The sequence below is a fragment of the Lithohypha guttulata genome (assembly GCF_036872675.1).
Source record: "Lithohypha guttulata strain CCFEE 5908 chromosome Unknown scaffold_5, whole genome shotgun sequence".
Taxonomy (NCBI): Eukaryota; Fungi; Ascomycota; class Eurotiomycetes; order Chaetothyriales; family Trichomeriaceae; genus Lithohypha; species Lithohypha guttulata.
This window is the reverse complement of record NW_027042754.1, coordinates 1,437,114-1,455,121: the sequence shown is the minus strand read 5'-3', so window position 1 is coordinate 1,455,121 and position 18,008 is coordinate 1,437,114. Positions and strand designations below refer to the sequence as shown.

Sequence of the window (18,008 nt, the reverse complement as noted above, 5' to 3'; positions counted from 1 at the left end):
AGTGAGTAAAGACTATTGCAGTCGTAAATGTGATTTAGTTTTGAGATTGCTTGTACATGGTTTTGAAACATTCAAACATGTCCTGCTTCCATCCCTCCCTCCCTCCCTCCGTTCTATAACCTCGCTAAGCAATTGACACAGATCAAACTCCCCTATATAGATTTCACGAACCGTTAAGCTACTGACCAACACCTTCTATGCTTCTTTAGAATCAAAGATCTCACATTTCATACATGTTCATGTAGCCTTGCCAATTGTTTCACCACTCTTCCGCGGCCTGACATTCTGCGCGCTAACTCGATCTTTACCTTTCGTGGTTGAAAGTGCCGAGTCCGCTTGTAAGCTCGATCCTACCAAAGTGGTATCACCCTGATCTGAACCTTCGCTGGCCTCGTTGTCTTCAGTGACTCTGCTCATCCTGTACAGTTCTTTCTCTCTTGCCTTATCGACATCTTGCACAGCCTCACTTTGTAGAGATGTTCTCGAAGCATCTGTGTTGCTTCTCGAGAGCATGCTCAAGTTGTCTGCGTTCACAACACGCAGTTTCTCCTTGGGTACAGTGAACATGACCTGCACGACCCGTTGTTGAACTGCAGTTTCAATATCCCACTCGCTTGCATTATCCTCATTCTGGATGTCTTCGTTGATCTCAAACTTGTTTGGCCGTTGAGGTCTTCGCCGAACTGTGCCTGAGCTCTCGCCCAACGTAGCGGAGTCTTCCCAATCTTTGGCTCCTTGCCTGTGCTTCCAGAATGCAGTTCCCGAACTCGAGACCTGCCGGGGGTGGGGATCTAAAATGTCGGGACCAGATCTTGCGTGACTATGCTTGGTTGGACTATTCTCTCGACCTCGTTCTTCGATATTCTCCACCTTGTCAGCCACATTCACGTTTGCTGTTCCCGATAAAATGCGTCTGGCTCCCTGACTCAGCGCGCCAAAGGCCTTCTTACTCTGACTAGTCAAGCTATTCGACCGCTTCCGCTCATGTATTTTGTAATCTTTGCTTGGTGGCTCGGGACGTGTGAAGTATTCTCCTGCCGCGTTCATATCTTCTCTCGATTGTGGTGTGGTCAGTATCGAATGGTTGTGGTGCTCCACAGAGTTGCTACGTTTGCGAACTGCCATTTGTGCTAGGTCACCCGTTGACACTGCACGTTTGCTGGCTGATCTCTCAATGCGCATGTTGGCATGATCTTGTCTTCCAGCTATCCTACCCATAGCAGCGGCAGCGCTTGAGAAAAGAGCATAGCTTGGGTTTCCACTCCGCTGTGATATAGATCTTGATACAACAGCACTCACTTGAGCAGCTGCGGATAGGGTTGAATAGTTGCTTCGATCAGACAGATTGCTGTTTGTCCTGTCGGATGTGTCCTTTCCACTGCTAGAGCTGGAGGACTGCAATGCAGAGAGGTTGGAATATGTTCGGTTATAGCTGGTGGCTTTGCTTGGCGATCTTGACATACTCATGGACTCTGCAGCCGACTGCCAATCCTCGACCCACTTCTCAACTTCTTGCCTTCTCTGTTCGGCTGGATGCTGGTTTATACTGGGTTGAGCTGCCTGTGTCGTAAGTGGTGGGTCTTTGAATGGGTCGCTATGTGGTCGACTCCCAGCACTTCGCGGTCGTGCAAAGGATCCTCGATCACTTCTCTCCTCGACCTCTTCGATGGTAAACACTCCTGGAGCCGTAGAAGAAAAGTGATTACCAAAGCCGGCAGGACCTCGTGCTCGTAGATTACTCCTCAGGCTGGCGGCTGGAGCAACGATGTGGTGCATGTTGTCCTTCTCTGCAAAATCTTCAACACTACTGACCTGTCCATCATTGCCGAGAGATCTATCGCCACTGTATTGTCCACTGCTCTCGATTTGCTGTTCTTGTCTTGCACCCCAACTAGCAGACCTGAAGCTTGTGAAAATGCCTTGCTGACTGCTACGTCTGGAATACCCGATGGTAGAGGGTCCCTCTTGTGTTCCCAATGCCATTGCTCGAAGCTCCTTCTCTCGAAACCTGCGTTGCTCGCGCCTCTTTCGAACATAAAAGAACCAAAAAATTACAAGAATGGCAGCAACCACCAGGCCAACGCCCAGACCAGCACCAATTCCTGTCTTCTGCGAAGAGGTCAGACCAGAATGTGAGCGATGAGTTGTGGTGGTGGTTGAGGGATTAGTATAGCTCTCCGTCCAGGTCGATGATGACAGATTGTAAAACATTGTCTTCAAGGTGTCTCGCTTCCCTCTTCTTGATGGCCCAGTCGTGATGGAATAGCCACCAGTGACCATCATAACGTCTCCTGCCAGCATGACAGCGCCGTGACCATACACACCACTCGCAGAGCCTAGGTATTGATCTTCTGCTTGGGGCACTGTCCAGGACCATGATGCATTCCCACCAAAACCCTGACCAACCTCGAGTACCACTAGCTGTGGACTAGCTGGGTTTGTAGTGTCTCCTACCCAGCCACCTAAGACAACTATTCTGGAACCATCAGCAGAGACAACAGCTGTATGACCTGACCTCGGCTCGACGACATTATCTTTGGGTTGAGCTATGTCCACAAAAGCCCAAGACTGCTCAGGCAGGGAGAAGAGCGCAACTTGCGACATGTTGATGAACGCTCTTTGTGTATGGCCGCCAATGAGGACAAAGTTCTGCTGCTGAGCGACGTTTCCGCTGAAAATAGCAGGGACTAGTGGCGTGATTGACAATCCTGCTTCAGCGACAGGAGGTGCTCTTGTACCAGTCAGAGAAACTTGAAAGTCCTGTCCCTGCTCTGGCGATATCGTCAACATGGTGTTCGAGTACATCGCGTCCGATTGAAGTGTGGAAGCGTTTGTCGCACCACTTGGACACATGCCACCAAAGACGTAGAGACTATCCTGGTTTGGTAGAGCATTGCTGGGATATGCGAAAGCAGCAGCCAAATAATTCGCGCTCAGATCGACATCGGTCGAGGTTGTCCTCATCCGGGTCCAGGTCCTGTTACTTTCACCAAAGCCATATGCCCACAAATTTAGCTCTTGCTCTCCTTCAGCACATTCGCCCGAGAAGACGGTAAGTCCATTCCGAGTCGCGACAGGAATAAAGGAGTCATCTTTGTCTTCGAGGAAGGGTAGCTGACTCGTCAAAGCTTCGGGGACATCGGCGCTCGTCAAGGTGTTCGTAGTGTCATATACAGAAAATTGAGGGTTTTCATTTGGGTTAAACTGGTATATTCTTGAATCCTGACCTTGCACGAGAAAAATTGGATTGTACGGCAGAGTCTGTGCCAACACTGGAGTAATACATGCAACCAAAGTGGCCAGGAAGACCGTTGTTTTTGGGAGGGTCATTTTTTGATTGTCTTAGACATGTTGTGATTGCGATTTCGACTAGGAAGTGGAACGTTGTGAACAGAGCAAACTTGACACGAAGCTCAAGTTGATGTGGTAGATGTTCGGAGAGATGAGAGACGCCTCTTCACCTACTTGTCGCACCAAGTACCTCTGCTTTCCTTCCTCGATGAATTTGAGAAGGCAGGAAGAATCGAGGAGTCGCAGGCATTATCTCGTGGTATTGACCAGGATGTAAACACTTCGGTTCTGCTGCCAGCCACTCTTCCCCAGACCTTCCTAGCTTGCGCAATATGTTCACGGAACATGTGCGATCTAATCAAGCTAAAACAGCCGACTCGCCTATGTCGTGCTTAGCATCCGCGATTGCGCTTGATAGCGTTCTGCCACGACCTGACTGCGGTATTTGGCTGAACGTTGTCTGGCCAACGCGCCAGGGTCTTGCACGCCTAGAACACCCTGCACCTCTTATTGGTCACTGTCTCGATGAAACTTTGCGATATTGCTGAACTTCCGTGTAGAAAAGGGCTACCGTAGGTGATTGACCTAAAAATCAATTCGTCGACGAATTGACAATCAGCATTCACCTGCACTACTACTGCAGCAGTCAGCCTGTCGCGCCTTCAAGCGAAACTCAATGTGGTTGAAAATACAAGCCGCGGCCACGATTGTGTCGTAATACTCGATATGCAAGTCATCCTCAGATGAATTGAGATCAAGTAGAACCGGATCAAATATCTGTTGTCCGCCGGTGATCTTAACCTCGAACTTCGAATTGACAGAACCATCAAAGGTTGGGACTGACTGCGTTAAGACAGCCAGATGAGAGAGGCGGAAAGTGGTTAAGTACTATTTAGGCAAGTACGACCTTGCGCAGGATAGAAGTGGTAGTAACGACGAAAATGCGTCACGAATCTATGTCTCCTACCAGTCCTCCACAAGGCCTTGTAGGCTACCCTTTGACACCGTTAAGGACTTCCTCTACGTTTTGCCCGCTCGCATTTGTCCCTGTATCTTTTACTGGCAAGCTTACACCCTTCAACATGGGCAACTTGGCTCTTACACCTTCTCTCGCGACTTGCGCCATGAGTGCATCCATGACTACCAACGCGGCCATAGCCTCCACGATGGGCACTGCTCTGGGTACCACACACGGGTCATGTCTTCCTTTCGCCTCGAGCACTCCATTGTCCCCGTCATATGTTGCTGTTTGTTGTTGTTGCCCGATTGTCGCTGGCGGCTTGAAAGCTGTTCTGAAGTATATATGTGCTCCGTTCGAGATGCCACCCTGTATACCACCGCTGTTGTTCGTCTTTGTGACCAATTTTCCTTGCTCATTTCTGACAAAAGGATCGTTGTGGGTGCTGCCAGGTACCTCGCAACCACCAAAACCACTACCTATCTCGAATCCTTTTGTCGCCGGTAGAGATAACATGGCATGTGCAAGATCTGCTTCCAGCTTGTCGAAACAAGGCTCACCAAGGCCAATGGGACAGTTGCGGATTACGCAAGTCACGGTCCCGCCTATAGAGTCATGCGCATCTCTAAATTTTTCAATGGCTTTGGTCATTCTCGAAGCCCCATCAGAATCTGGACATCGTACTGGCGCGAAAGTATCGACCTGTTTTCTCGTGATAGTATTGATGAGTTTCAGGAAATCCGGATGAGTTGAGTATGCCGGGTGTTCTGCCGTCGTAGGGAACTGATGCTCCGAACCAACACTGCTGACCCATGCGACTATCTCAATGCCATGAGCTAATGAGAGATACTTTTCAGCTATGCCCGCTGCTGCTACTCTGCCTATACAAGAATTGTGTTAGTCATTGCCCTCGTCGAGGACTGATGATTGCAGTACTCACCAATTGTTTCACGGGCACTACTTCTACCACCTCCTGAACTAGCTTTGACGCCATATTTCTCCAAATATGTAAAGTCAGCATGGCTTGGCCGTGGAAAGCTATCCATATCACTCTTTCCTCCACCACCATAATCGTGCGGCCTCTGATCCTCGTTCCGTACTATCATAGCAATAGGCGTGCCAAGTGTGATGCCGAATTCTGTACCTGACTGAATTTCGACCTTGTCTTTTTCATTTCGAGGCGTGGTGAGAGCTGACTGACCTGGTCGCCGTCTAGTCATCTGGGGCTGTATGTCTTCCTCCGTCAGCTGCATGCCAGGTGGCACGCCATCGACTATGCAGCCAACACTACGGCAATGGGATTCTCTGTGAGGGTCAGTAAAAGTACACTCTGAGGCATTGGTCCTTAATCACCCATAGGTCGTAACACGAAAGTAGTGACCAAAAGTCGACATGATGGCGATTGATCTTTGACCCAAATAGAGGGACGTCTGTGCAATCCCAAGGATCACTGGAGCTGCTTTATTCCTTGCCAAGAGTGCTGTATGGTGTTGGATGAGGAATCTCTCCAACGTGTTACAGCCAAAATTCGAGCAAATCCTGAATAGCTGTAATACACGCAAAAGCGACTGTGATTGTGATGCTTCTCGATCTAGGTGTCAGGTGGTTTCAATGTCCTACGATATTGGCCTACAATTCGCAGAAGACGCTGGTGTAGTAATAGTACAACGACCAAAAAAAAAATCTAGGATTATGACTGGACAGCGGATCCTGATTTCCCAGAGCGGACAGGGTTGTCACCGATATTCGGATCTAGATCTGCGTGCCGGAACACCACAATTCACTGAGAAGTAAATTGTAGCTTCGCAAACTAGTATGATATGGTATAGAAAGGAACGATAGCATGTGCAGCAAATGTCATATGTCAGACAACGAGTCGTCTCAAGAAGCTGATTTCATGGTTGCTATTCGTGGTAATACCCTGATTGCCTGACGCGCCCGACGTGCACTTTTATTCATCAAGTCATTTCGATCGTTTCCGAGAGGCTATAGTTGATAGTACCTCAATAATCATCGCCTCTGGACACAACCTCTTTCACGGTCGGTCTCAAAAGGATAGTATGCTCAAACTGAGCTGTGTAGCATCCCTTCTGGTCGACCAGCGGTGGATAATCCTGCACAATTCCTGAAGACACCAAATTATTCAACCCAAGCAAGTACTTTTCCTGTCCCAATCTATCCAGATACCTCCTGCACCATGGCAAAGTGCCAAAATTCTTCTTGATAACGTTCAGCAAACTCCTAGCACTACTGACCCGCAACGGAACATTTGGCGCATCAGGTCGCAGAGCATAATGCGAGACTTCCATGTCGTCCTGCACGTAACCTCGCCCGGTAGAGCCAAAGGTCTCGATGGCAAAGATCTCTCCTTCTTCCATCTTGGTCATATCATTACTTTTGACGATGGGGACGGACTTGCCGCCGTGGATGGAGCCTTGGACAATGTCGTGGCCGTTGAGGTTGCGAATGGCTTTGACAGGGTATGTCTTACCGTCAATTTCGACCTCGTAACTCTCCATTGCTTCTTGTATGGCAGCACCGATCTCGCCAACCCGGACATCGATTCCAGCCTCTCGCACGCCAGTGTTCGTTGCGTCTTTCACCGCTGCAAGGAGGTTGTCATATTTTGGATCCCATGTCATTGTGAATGCGGAATCCACAATACGCTGATTGATGTGCACACCAAAATCGACCTTGAGCACGTCTTGTTGACCCAACACCCACTTCTTACTGGTGCTATTAGGTGTATAATGAGCAGCGCAGTGATTAATGCTCAGACCAGTAGGAAAGCCAACTCCAGCGATCAAACCATCACCCTCCTCGAGACCCTGGTGGCCAGTAAGCGCACGAGTGCAATCTTCTATGCCCTGAGCGATCTCATGTAGATCCATGCCCGGCTTGATATTCTTCTGCGCCCATGCTCTTGTCTGTCTGTGTATTTCCGCACCCTGTCTGTATTCCGTGAGGAAGTCGTTCCTCATTCGATCCAAATGTCTCTTCTCTTCATTGGTGGTTCTGTACTGTTGGTCTCCGACATATTCAACCTCTTGGCCAGCAGGATAGGTATTGTTAGAGAACAATTGTGATACAGGCACCCGAGGTGGATCGCTCTGCACTTTCGCTCCAGCAGTTCCAGTCTTTTTCTTCTTGGACTTCTTCTTCTTCTTTTTCTTCTTGTCTCCTGCTATAGCTACATTTTCAGCACCGTTAGCAGCTGGCGCATCTTCATCGTTATCGTCTGAATCCTGATCCGAAGCGTCAGCCGTTGTGCCGTTCTGTTTCGAGGCCGCACTGGAGGCTTTCTTCGAGTCTGACAAGCCGTTCAGCTTCAGCTCCGAGAACTGATCTGCTGTCTTTGCGGCCATGTCGTGTAAACCTAAAAGATTTACCACAAAGCAGACTTGAGTGGTTTCAAGAGAACTGGAATACTGGTGGGGCTTTGGTACGAGAAAAGAAGCAGGCGGCTACCAGAGGATAACGAAAATTCAAGCCTGAACTACAAGGCAGCATGTTCAGCTCCTAAAAAGTGAAGACGTCATGGCCATGACCCGAAATCGCATATTGCTTCCTTCGAAAGATAGTGCAACTCCCTTTTTGTTTTATTAATGCCAGCCCCAAGGTGATTGTGCAAGCTCGATAGACATGAGGCATGATCAAAGGCTGCTCTCCCTCCACCCCCAGGATACCTTCCCTGGCTCATTTGACACAATGGCCTCTCAGCACAGCTTATAACACGCGACGAGCTGCAGCATTCAGCCATGCAAGCACACGCATATACCCAGTCCGAGCACTGGCTCAGCACCCACACCGTCGTCCCTTCCACAGCAGCCCCCACCTCTTAGCCCAGCGCACGCACTACGATGTCCTCGGCGTCCCACCTACCACCACAAAAGCTGATCTAAAAAAGCGCTTCTACGTCCTCAGCAAAGAAACCCACCCAGACATGAATCGCAACGACCCAAAGGCCAGCGAGCGTTTCGCCGAAGTCTCCGAAGCATACGCCATCCTCGGCAACGATGAGAAACGCAAAAAATACGACCGCGAAGTCATGCCGCGACCCTCACGATCCTCGCAGCGCAGTGGTGGTGCAAAAGGCACATACGCAGGCAGTCGACCAGCGACAGGTCTAAGCACACGAAGAGGCACGTTCAGAGGTCCACCCCCAAGTTTCTACGCACAGAGCGGGCAGAGTGCGAATCCGAGTGCGGAAGAGTATGCAAGGAGAGAGCAGCAGGCGTACAATCAGGGCGCGCCAGCCGGTGCTTTCGATCCGAGACAGTATGCGGCTCCTGGACATTGGGATCCGACTTTCAACTCAGATCCTGTTTATAAGACTCAGACTGCGGAGGATTCGAGGAGGACACAGAGACGAGCGGCCGAGATGGCTGCTGCTCAGGCATATGCAGAGGAACAGGGTAATTTTTGGGCACGTTTCATTGTCGTCAGTGGTGTTGTTGCCTTTGGCGTTGGCGTGGGTACTATGATCAACAGGATGAGTGCCAGTCCAAGAGGTGGTCTGCTGACTGGTGACGGTACGAGACGGGACAAATCAACTATTGGACGTTAAGGTTGATGACATGTACGTAATTGGAAGATCTGTCGCGAATAGAAGTCACCGTCATGAAACCGCGACCAGCAATGTGTACAGCGTAAGAATTAGCATGGATTGCGAATACGAACAAATTTTGTTTCGCCTAAAAAAGCATTGACCATTTGAAATCTGACGCACAGTTTCTACTAGCCAGGAATGACTCAATCATCGCCTGCCATATGCCTGCGACGCTCACAAAAACGAGCAACTCTATAGATCTTCTTTACAATCATCCACCAAGAATAACGCGTTTAACCCTCGAAGGTGAAGGAGGCGCCAACCTTGTGCTTTGGCTCCTGGAAGTTTTGGGTATCGAGGGAAGCTCCGAGACCGAGAGTGACACCAGTGCTGAGTCTGACGTTGTAAGCGAGAGCAGCAATACCCTTGTCGTTGATCTTGGCCTATTGAACGTACATTAGTCTTTGACAAATAATACACTGGAGCAAATTTACCTTCGCGAAAGAGCTTGGGTCAAGCTTGTACTTGGTAGCGACCTCAAGGCCGACATTAGAGCCAGCATTGGAATCCCATACTGCCTTAGCGCCTGCCTCGACCTCAGTGTTGACCTTGTGGTAGTAACTGGCCGAGAAAATGCTCAGGTTGTTGGTGGCAGTGATGGACGCAGCGTATGTTGGTTGCGAGTAACCTGCAGCAAGAGCGTATCTTGTGATAGCAGCCTTTCCAACATCATATCCACCCTCAGCACCGACAACGAAACCTTCATGGCCGACAGTGGCATCGAAGGTCGCAATGGGCCCCTTGAAGAGATCGGTGAACAGACGTGTGTTGAAGTTAGGCTGCTTGTAGTAGAGGTTGAGGTTTCCACCGTAGGTCTGCTTGGCTGGGAGGTATTTGCTGAGAACCTCTGCCTTGAGACCCTTGGTCAGGTTGTCCTCAAGTTCGACCTTGGTGTCGAGCGAGTTGGTCGTCGTCCATGTTTGGGTCAAGGTAAGGCCTATCGATCACGTTAGCCTCCATACGAACTTCTCGCATTAACTCCGCATACCTGAAGCCTTGTCTGAGTATTTTCCTTCGAGCTGGAGGTTTTCTTTAGTATGTATTATTCGGAAATTTTTTCGTCTGATGAGTATGCCTACCGATCCGCTGATGGGGCCATCGTGTGCTGAGCGTCCCTTTACGTTGAAGTTAACACCGTTGGGTGCCTTGCTCTTGACTTCAAGCGCGGCGGCTGTGGTGTGGTAGAAATCTTTGTTCAACAGCTGTAGCTCATGTTAGCTGTTCAGGATCGCTCGTGGAGAGGGACGCGCTAACATCGTTGGCCGGCTTCGAGATATCCGAGAATGGGACTGGAATAGACATCTTGGACGAGGTTGTAGAATTGACGTGTATACGAAACACAATATATGAACCTGGTGATGATTGTTGTTGACAACTGGAAAAGGTTTGGGAAGGTGCCAGCTGCGCATGCGCGGTTGCACTCGGATTGCAGGAGAACCAGCCGCCCAGCCAAAGCTCCGCGAGTATTTTTCGGAACTATCAGTGGATCACCAGCTTTATGCTTCGATCAACCAATCGAATTTCAGCTCTTCATCCACGTTAGCTTCACTCTCACTGATTAGTGCCTACAAATAATCTGACGAGCATACGAAAGACACAGAGGGCAAGAAAGATATGGGAAGTCAGTCAAGAACGGCATGGATTTTTGTTTGTGTTCTTGATGCAGCTATCAGGCACTTACCCGGCTTGCTAGCTGGCCAGGTAATTCTCAAAGCTTTTCCTCGTTGTCGCCGCCAGAAGACCAAGCTGTACTAGATTCCTTCCAAAGTACTTTGAAAGATCTTCATTCAGCTTCGTGTCTTCTCCTTGTCGTTCTTAATTATGGCATGTACATTGACGCCTCCTATGCTGTTGTTTAGCTCCTGCAAATCCGGCTAACCAAATTTTGTCCCATATACGCCCCTCCATACCTTTATCCTGAGTTTTCGTATTTGGCAACATGTGTTGCAATAGCTCTGCCCGAAGGGTCTGACTGGTGTGACCATGTGGGTGTCCATCTCATAACGGTGCTGGCGCAGTATGGTGGGAAGTGCTCATCAAACATTGTGCGGTACCAGTATGCCTCCTTGCTATCTGGGATGTCGGATCCCCATTCGGGCTTAGGGTTCTTCATCATCTCATCTGTGACATGAAGCTCAGCGTTGTCTTTGAGGGCATCAATCCAACCATAACCGACACCATCACTGAATTGCTCCTTTTGTCTCCAGAGGATGTGGTCGGGAAGATAGGGTTCCACGTCAGGCTCGTCCGTTGTGTCGAAGGCCTTTCGCAGTATGTATTTCTCGATTCTATCTTTCGTGATCATCTTTTCTTGTGGGTCAATGTTCATGCAGACCTCCAAAAACTGCTTGTCCAAGAATGGCACTCGAGCTTCCAGTCCCCAAGCTGATGTGGATTTATTGGCCCGCAAGCAGTCTGCAAGGTGCAGATTCTTAACTCTTCTCACAGTTTCCTTGTGGAATTCTGCCTTGTTTGGCGCAGCGTGAAAGTATAGATAACCCCCGAATATTTCGTCAGAGCCTTCTCCTGATAGCACCATCTTGACCCCCATTGCTTTGATCTTCCTACTGAGTAGATACATCGGCGTGGAGGCTCGGATAGTCGTTACGTCGAAGGACTCGAGGTGGTAGATGACATCGCTCAAGGCGTCTATGCCTTCTTGAATGGTAAAGGTCATGTCGTGATGCTTGGTTCCCAAAAACTTAGCGACTTCGAGTGCGGCTTTAGTGTCAGGTGCGCCTGGCAAGCCGATTGAGAAAGAGTGCAGTTGCGGAAGGAATGTAACAGTGGTCAGGTCGTTTTCGTCGTCAATACCAACCAGCTTATCGTTCTCGCTCTTGTGACCGTTGGTTTGTGCTCCTGCAACTGCTTGTTGCCGTAATGTCTCTCGCTGCGCAATAGAAGCAGTCAGACTCGAATCAAGACCCCCAGATAGGAGTACACCGTACGGGACCTCGGCCATAAGTCGTTTGCGCGTTGATCTCTCCAGGGTCTGCCTAATTAGCTTGTAATCAATTGGCGTTTCTGGTACACGATCCCCGTCCCACCAGGTAGGCTCGAAATATCTGGTAATTTTGTCCGTCTTGGAGTCATATACATGACCTGGTGGGAAGAAATCTATTTTATCTGTAACAGGAGCAAGTGCTTTCAATTCAGATGCAAAGTAGACAGCGCCAGGCACTTTACTATCTCGACCAATGTAAAAAGATGTGATGCCAATTGGATCTCTGGCGGCTATCGTGCGATCCTGCTCCTTATCATACAGCACGAACGAGAACATGCCATCCAGGTGCTTTGGCGCGTCAATTCCATACTGTTGATAGAGTGGAATGATCACTTCGCAATCTGAGTTGGTTTTGAAGTGATAGGGTGACTTGAGGGTTTTCCGTATTATTCTGTGATTATAAATTTCGCCATTGACTGCTAGAGCAATGGTATTGTCGTCGTTGACTAGTGGCTGCGCACCCGAATCCACACCCACTATACTAAGGCGTTCGTGGCATAGGATAGTGTTGTTGCCAATCCAGTTTCCTGACCAGTCTGGCCCTCGGTGTCGTAAACATTTTACACACTGGAGGGCTTTTGTCTTGAATTCGGTGACCTGCGGGTGGCTTGAGACCAGTCAGCACATGCAAAGACAATGGCGACCACCAGCTTACCCATGGCAGGCAAAGATTCCGCACATATTGGGAAACCAGTATGCTAGTGAAGAGAAGAAGAGCAGAACAGGGCAGAGAGAAGGTCAAGAACGGCGAGCGCAGCAGTGAGTCAATAAATCGAAAGTGAAGAGAATACAAGACCGGCAGCGCATGGGATCGCGCAAGATGATAAGGAAGCAGTGGACACCGTGACCGTGGGATGTTTGAGTGGCAGCAAACTGATTTTGTCTTCAAACTGAATTCGTTGCTGGCAAAAAATGTGTGGAGCGTCATAGTCGGCGGGAGGTGAGGCTTGGGATTTTACGACGGGACCGATCATCGGGCATTAAATGTGTACAGAGCACGCGACAGACTCCGATTTGAGCTGGCGAGTGAGCACGTTGGCCTCACTCCTGCCGGATCATGAGCTTTCGGCAGCAGAGGAGGGAGAATTTGTCCTAAATGCATGGAAAATAGCAAGGCTCGGATTGGATTGAATATTTACTTGTTCTTAAGTAAGAAGCCCCGCAATCAATAGCGGACGTGCCTATCTTTCCCACGCTATGCTTCTCAGAGGCGTCGTGAGCCCCCACGCCCGGGAATGTCCCGTTCCAACCATTCACTACGGTTGTTCTTAGGTGTAAGATTAAGTTGTCATTCAACTGCAGCACTACGACGGTGGTGCTGTTGACATTGAGATCCGTAGAAGCCTGCCGCTGGTACGATCCGACCTTGATGGATGTGTGCAGCTCGTACTAATCCCTTGCAACCCATGCGCCTCGCTTAAACGACTCAAATCAATATATATCTCACTGTTCACTGCTCTATGGCGCCGGATTGTCCTTCACAACAGACTTGATTTTCCTTTCATAGGCGACCTTGTCTTTCTTGAACAGATTGTAGGCTTCGGCCTGAGCAGGCGAGTCGGGATTGGGGTCATTTAGCAGGTCTTGAATGCCGAGCAGAATCTGCTTGATCGTGATGGCGGGTTTCCAGCCTTCTTCCTCATTCAAGATTGACAGGCACACAGTTCCAGACGGATAGACGTTAGGGTGAAATAGAGGGGGAGTAAATTTGCCTAGGTGTGTTTTAGAAAGGTCCAAAGGCAGTAGTAGACCACTCACATTTCGGGGGCTTGGTTGGGTATTCGTCGGGAAACGAGATAGTTAGCTTGAAGAGACCTCCTGCCCAGATGGTGTTCGCCCTGCCCGGAATACCCACTTCCCATACCTTGAGATCAGTCACTCCGTTCGCACTTCTTGCTGGTTTAGCAAAGAACCCAAATGGATGGTCTTTGCGCCATTGCTTGCGCTCCTCCTGGAGCCTGTTGATACACAGAGACATGACCAGATGTGCGGTACAGGTTCTCGGATTTGCAGACTGGAAGGGCAACGCACGAATATAGTGGGTTAACACGGCGGTAAGACTAAGAGACAAGAAACACCAAGTCTCGGAGGTGGCTGCTGACTTCGTAGCAAAGTCGCGGATGAGCAAACAATACAAACTTGCCGCGATCTTACAGCGCGTCCGGTGTGGCAAAGTGGCAGGCGGGTTCCTGTCTTGGTAAGCGTCTAGTACCTGCCAATGCCTTGGCCTGACTTCGCCTATCCTTCACTTTTATTTCGACCTTGGTCAAAGTTCACTCTATCGTCCAGCCAAGCTCTATGTAAGTTCCCAAGCTTCTTGGTATACACGGATGACGTTGCCTGCATCACAACAGAAGTTAAGTTTTCGAATAGATATAGCACTGAATATCATCGCTTCCACTTCCTCAAATATGAATTCCGTCAGTGTCATAAAATTCTGGACTTACTCGTTTGGACTGTACCCATATCATGGCTAACATCCAATATCTGACTCAGAAAGAGATTGACGATTTTGTCACCCAACTGGACAAGGACAACGACGGATGCATATCTTACCTTGAGCTCGAACAGAAGCTTGACCATGTTTACAAGGAACTGCAGCCGGAAGCAAGAGCTCATAATCTGCACCATGAGTCGCGCAAAGACACGCAGAGGCACGAATTCTTGAGGTCCATGCTTGGTACAGACAAGGACAAAATCTCAGCCGAAGACTTTAAAGCTACGGTGAAGCAATGGCAGATCCCAAGCATGGAACAGGATCAGAAAGCTGAGAAGGAAGAGAACGACTATCTCAATAATATTTCATGGCCCAGAAAATTGAGAGCGATGTGGGAAGTCGAGGGCCCCGAGTATTGCTTCATTGCTTTCGTGGTCAGTGCCCAGATTGCACTAGGAGTATGGCAATGCCTCAAATATGCCACTGGCCCTCAGTTTCAAGCAGCTTTTGGCTGGGGCGTGGCCTTGGCCAAGTTCAGTGCAGGTGCTCTCTACCCTACTTTGTTCTTTCTCATCCTCAGCATGTCGAGGTGGTTTCAAACCTTTATTCGCCGCTTCTATTATGTCAGCCGCTTTATCAACTCGGACAAAAGTCAATCCTTCCATATCTACATCTCAATATGCGCTCTCTGCCTAGCTACCCTCCATGCTATTGGACACCTTAGCGGCACCTTCGTTTTTGGATCACGACAAAATCGTCAACCAGCTGTTGCAGCACTTCTAGGTCCCGACGCTGTTCCACGGCCTTATGTCGCTTATATTCGTGCTGTACCTGGCTGGACTGGCTTAACAGCCTTGGGGCTCTTCTATGTCATTGGTCTCCTCTCCATGCCGCGAGTCCGGACAAAGTCGTATGAACTCTTTCAGCTTGGTCACCTCCTAATGTATCCATTCATTGGTTTGCTCATGGCTCATGGCTCTCTTGGCTTGTTGCAGTTCCCTGTCCTGGGCATAATACTTGCTTTCCCTGCCCTGCTCATCCTCAGTGAAAGGTTGACTCGATTCTTTTCAGCCTTCCAGAAGATCCCAGCTAAGCTCGAGGTACTTGACGAAGAGACAGTGGTGATTACTTGCACGATTCCTGATCGACGCATTTGGAGATACGAAGCTGGACAATACGTGTTCCTGTGTGTGCAACAAATTTCATCCTTCCAGTGGCATCCATTTACGATCTCGACTTGCACTGGTCGGGAAATGCAACTGCACATAAAGACAGACGGTAACTGGACCTCGAAGTTACGTGACCTGAAATTGGAGTACGTTGGTATTGATGGTCCGTTCGGAGCTCCTGCTCAAAGGTTTTACGACTTCGATCAGACAATCATCGTCGGCGCTGGCATCGGCGTAACACCTTTCAGCGGTATCCTCACTGATCTCCAGACGCGCGAAGACAACCGATGGGCCCAGCGACGGGACTCTACCTCTACCAACAATTCATCGTCGTCGGATGAAAGTGAGGTCACAGCTATCACGCAGTCGCACGGTCCCACCATGACCGAGAAGACAACATCACCACTTCCACGCAACGATAACGGCAACGAAACACCACCTCAATTGTCATCTCACACACCTGGTTCAAAAGCCAACCCGGCTTCAGATGCTCAGACAGAAAAGGGAAGTCGTGGTGCTATTAAGAATGAACTTACAGACCTGTCGCATTATCGTCGCACAGACTTTCACTGGATCGTCAAGGACAAGAACTACCTGCTCTGGTTTTCTAGTCTCCTTAACGAACTCTCCAATGAGAAGCACTCCCCCAACTTCGACATCCGTATTCATCCACATCTTACAAAAAAATTCAAATCACCACCCATTTCACTGCATATCTACCGATGCCTTCTCGAAAAGCACAGAACAGAGACTCAGCCTATGTCACCTCTTACTGGCCTTGTAGCACCAACACACTTTGGACGGCCTGATTTTCCAACCATCATGAACGAGCATTATGAAGAAATGTTGCAGCTCTTTGCCAAAGATCCTCAACGCAGACGAAGAGTTGGTGTGTTCTTCTGCGGCACTCCTGTGATTGGCGCCCAGCTTGCCGATTTGTGCCACCAGATGACTTTAAGGGGACGGGAAGACAAATCTGAGATTGAGTATTTCTTCCAGATAGAGGTATTTGGTTGAGCTAATGTTGAGAATTGTAAAACGTGCGTATAGCGATGAGTTTTGAGCGTTTATAGACTATCTTTTGATATTATGCTACATCACACTTTAATGCTAATTCAAGCTACCATGATAGAGCTGCCTCTTACAAGGAATTCGTGGCAGCTCACATTGCTCCTCGAATTCCATCAAATCACTCGTCTACAGAGCACAACCCAGTATCTTGCTCTCCTCACATTGTGGTGTGGTGAGCAGTTGCCTGCAGTTTTTATGGCTCCTTGCTATCCTCAAGTTATCTTCACACGACGTATCAAGCAGGACTTAGCAACACTCCCGTTGTCTCGTCGTATTACAAAGCAACTCCATGATTTGACGTAATGGATTGGTCCGGGCAGAGGACGAGACTGTTCCTGTACGGGTACGAATACGCGAAGCGCTAATATGCAGTCGAGTGTTTAGCCGAGCAAGCATGCATGAACGTGGGTTTCACCTTCCTACAGTCTTGCAATTGATCCTTCTTGAATATATCTACTTGAGTATATCTAGAAGCAAGGTGAAAAGTCGTCTTCTGCCACGAACACTCTCGGGACCTAGTGACCATACATCCAACACTCGCACAACATGAGCTCCAACGCACTCTACGACTACTCCGTCAACATCTTCATCAGCAGCATCCAAAATCTCCTAGTCTGTATGACCAAGGCCGAAAAATATGCTGAAGAACAAGGTGACAATGTCGACGACTACGTACAGCTACAGATTCATCCAGATATGAAGAAGTAAGTGAGTCTTCTAAGTTGAATGACCATTCTTTCACGCAGGTTTTATGATATACACCTTCGCCCACCATTTCGTCTCCCACTAACCCTCCTAGCTTCGCCTATCAAATCCAACGCATCTCAGACAGTTCCAAAGGCGTCCTCGCCCGCATCGCTGGCCACGACGCCGAAGCAATGGCAATGCCCGATACCGAAACCACCTGGGCGTAAGTAACCCTTTCAGACAATACTCACTCTCCCCAACAGTCTGCCGAGCCGTGCATTTTGGTAACATACATCTCCCAAACTAACACCCACTCCCACCACAGAGACCTCAAAACCCGCCTCAACCGCACCCTCACCATCCTCGAAAAGTCCACGCCCCAAGACTTCGAAGGCAAAGAAGGCGTAGAAGTGTCGCTGCTGAATGGGAGGTTCAACTTCAAGGCCGCAGAGTATTTGCAGAGGTTTGCCATTCCAAATGTTTATTTTCATGTGGTTACTGCGTATGATTTGCTGAGGATGAAGGGGGTGCCTGTCGGGAAGATGGATTATTTGGCTGGTGGCAGTTCAGGAGGGAATTAGTGGGAAGAGGTGGTGGGGTACGAATGAAGATGTATTTTAGTGAAGGGGAGGCTCAGAACTTTGATACACGACAAAGAAATGGGTGCTGAGCACTAGAGAGAGGTAGAGTCGTGTATAGTCATAGTAGAACGTGACAAACATTCATGGAAGCATTTGTTCAACGCTTATTCAAATCCCTAGTAATCTTTGCGCTAAATAATC

General features: G+C 49.1%; 9 protein-coding genes across 9 annotated transcripts; 3 read left to right on the top strand and 6 right to left on the bottom strand.

Annotated features, from left to right (window-relative positions):
- Positions 1-237: 237 nt before the first annotated feature.
- Positions 238-3,330, bottom strand: LTR64_006981 (uncharacterized protein; the record flags this gene model as incomplete). Its single annotated transcript, XM_064901307.1, has 1 exon — positions 238-3,330. One exon carries the CDS (start codon positions 3,328-3,330, stop codon positions 238-240), a length of 3,093 nt encoding a protein of 1,030 aa, XP_064752383.1.
- A 952-nt stretch (positions 3,331-4,282) lies between these two features.
- Positions 4,283-5,643, bottom strand: ARO2 (bifunctional chorismate synthase/riboflavin reductase [NAD(P)H] aro2; the record flags this gene model as incomplete). The annotated part of the gene is made up of 3 exons (XM_064901306.1): positions 4,283-5,130; positions 5,190-5,554; positions 5,603-5,643. The coding sequence occupies 3 exons, from the start codon at positions 5,641-5,643 to the stop codon at positions 4,283-4,285; spliced, it is 1,254 nt and encodes a 417-aa protein (XP_064752382.1).
- A 609-nt stretch (positions 5,644-6,252) lies between these two features.
- MAP2 (Methionine aminopeptidase 2) lies at positions 6,253-7,614 on the bottom strand (the record flags this gene model as incomplete). The annotated part of the gene is made up of 2 exons (XM_064901305.1): positions 6,253-6,719; positions 6,741-7,614. The coding sequence occupies 2 exons, from the start codon at positions 7,612-7,614 to the stop codon at positions 6,253-6,255; spliced, it is 1,341 nt and encodes a 446-aa protein (XP_064752381.1).
- Positions 7,615-7,898: 284 nt separating this feature from the next.
- LTR64_006978 (uncharacterized protein) lies at positions 7,899-8,816 on the top strand (the record flags this gene model as incomplete). The annotated part of the gene is made up of 1 exon (XM_064901304.1): positions 7,899-8,816. The coding sequence occupies one exon, from the start codon at positions 7,899-7,901 to the stop codon at positions 8,814-8,816; it is 918 nt and encodes a 305-aa protein (XP_064752380.1).
- A 275-nt stretch (positions 8,817-9,091) lies between these two features.
- Positions 9,092-10,160, bottom strand: POR1 (Mitochondrial porin; the record flags this gene model as incomplete). The annotated part of the gene is made up of 4 exons (XM_064901303.1): positions 9,092-9,241; positions 9,293-9,795; positions 9,847-10,060; positions 10,113-10,160. 4 exons carry the CDS (start codon positions 10,158-10,160, stop codon positions 9,092-9,094), a joined length of 915 nt encoding a protein of 304 aa, XP_064752379.1.
- A 610-nt stretch (positions 10,161-10,770) lies between these two features.
- Positions 10,771-12,543, bottom strand: ASN1 (asparagine synthetase; the record flags this gene model as incomplete). The annotated part of the gene is made up of 2 exons (XM_064901302.1): positions 10,771-12,469; positions 12,518-12,543. 2 exons carry the CDS (start codon positions 12,541-12,543, stop codon positions 10,771-10,773), a joined length of 1,725 nt encoding a protein of 574 aa, XP_064752378.1.
- A 777-nt stretch (positions 12,544-13,320) lies between these two features.
- On the bottom strand, positions 13,321-13,840 carry hus5 (SUMO conjugating enzyme Hus5; the record flags this gene model as incomplete). Its single annotated transcript, XM_064901301.1, has 2 exons — positions 13,321-13,574; positions 13,621-13,840. The coding sequence occupies 2 exons, from the start codon at positions 13,838-13,840 to the stop codon at positions 13,321-13,323; spliced, it is 474 nt and encodes a 157-aa protein (XP_064752377.1).
- A 491-nt stretch (positions 13,841-14,331) lies between these two features.
- Positions 14,332-16,485, top strand: LTR64_006974 (uncharacterized protein; the record flags this gene model as incomplete). The annotated part of the gene is made up of 1 exon (XM_064901300.1): positions 14,332-16,485. One exon carries the CDS (start codon positions 14,332-14,334, stop codon positions 16,483-16,485), a length of 2,154 nt encoding a protein of 717 aa, XP_064752376.1.
- Positions 16,486-17,085: 600 nt separating this feature from the next.
- Positions 17,086-17,807, top strand: LTR64_006973 (uncharacterized protein; the record flags this gene model as incomplete). The annotated part of the gene is made up of 3 exons (XM_064901299.1): positions 17,086-17,243; positions 17,339-17,449; positions 17,552-17,807. The coding sequence occupies 3 exons, from the start codon at positions 17,086-17,088 to the stop codon at positions 17,805-17,807; spliced, it is 525 nt and encodes a 174-aa protein (XP_064752375.1).
- Positions 17,808-18,008: the final 201 nt, after the last annotated feature.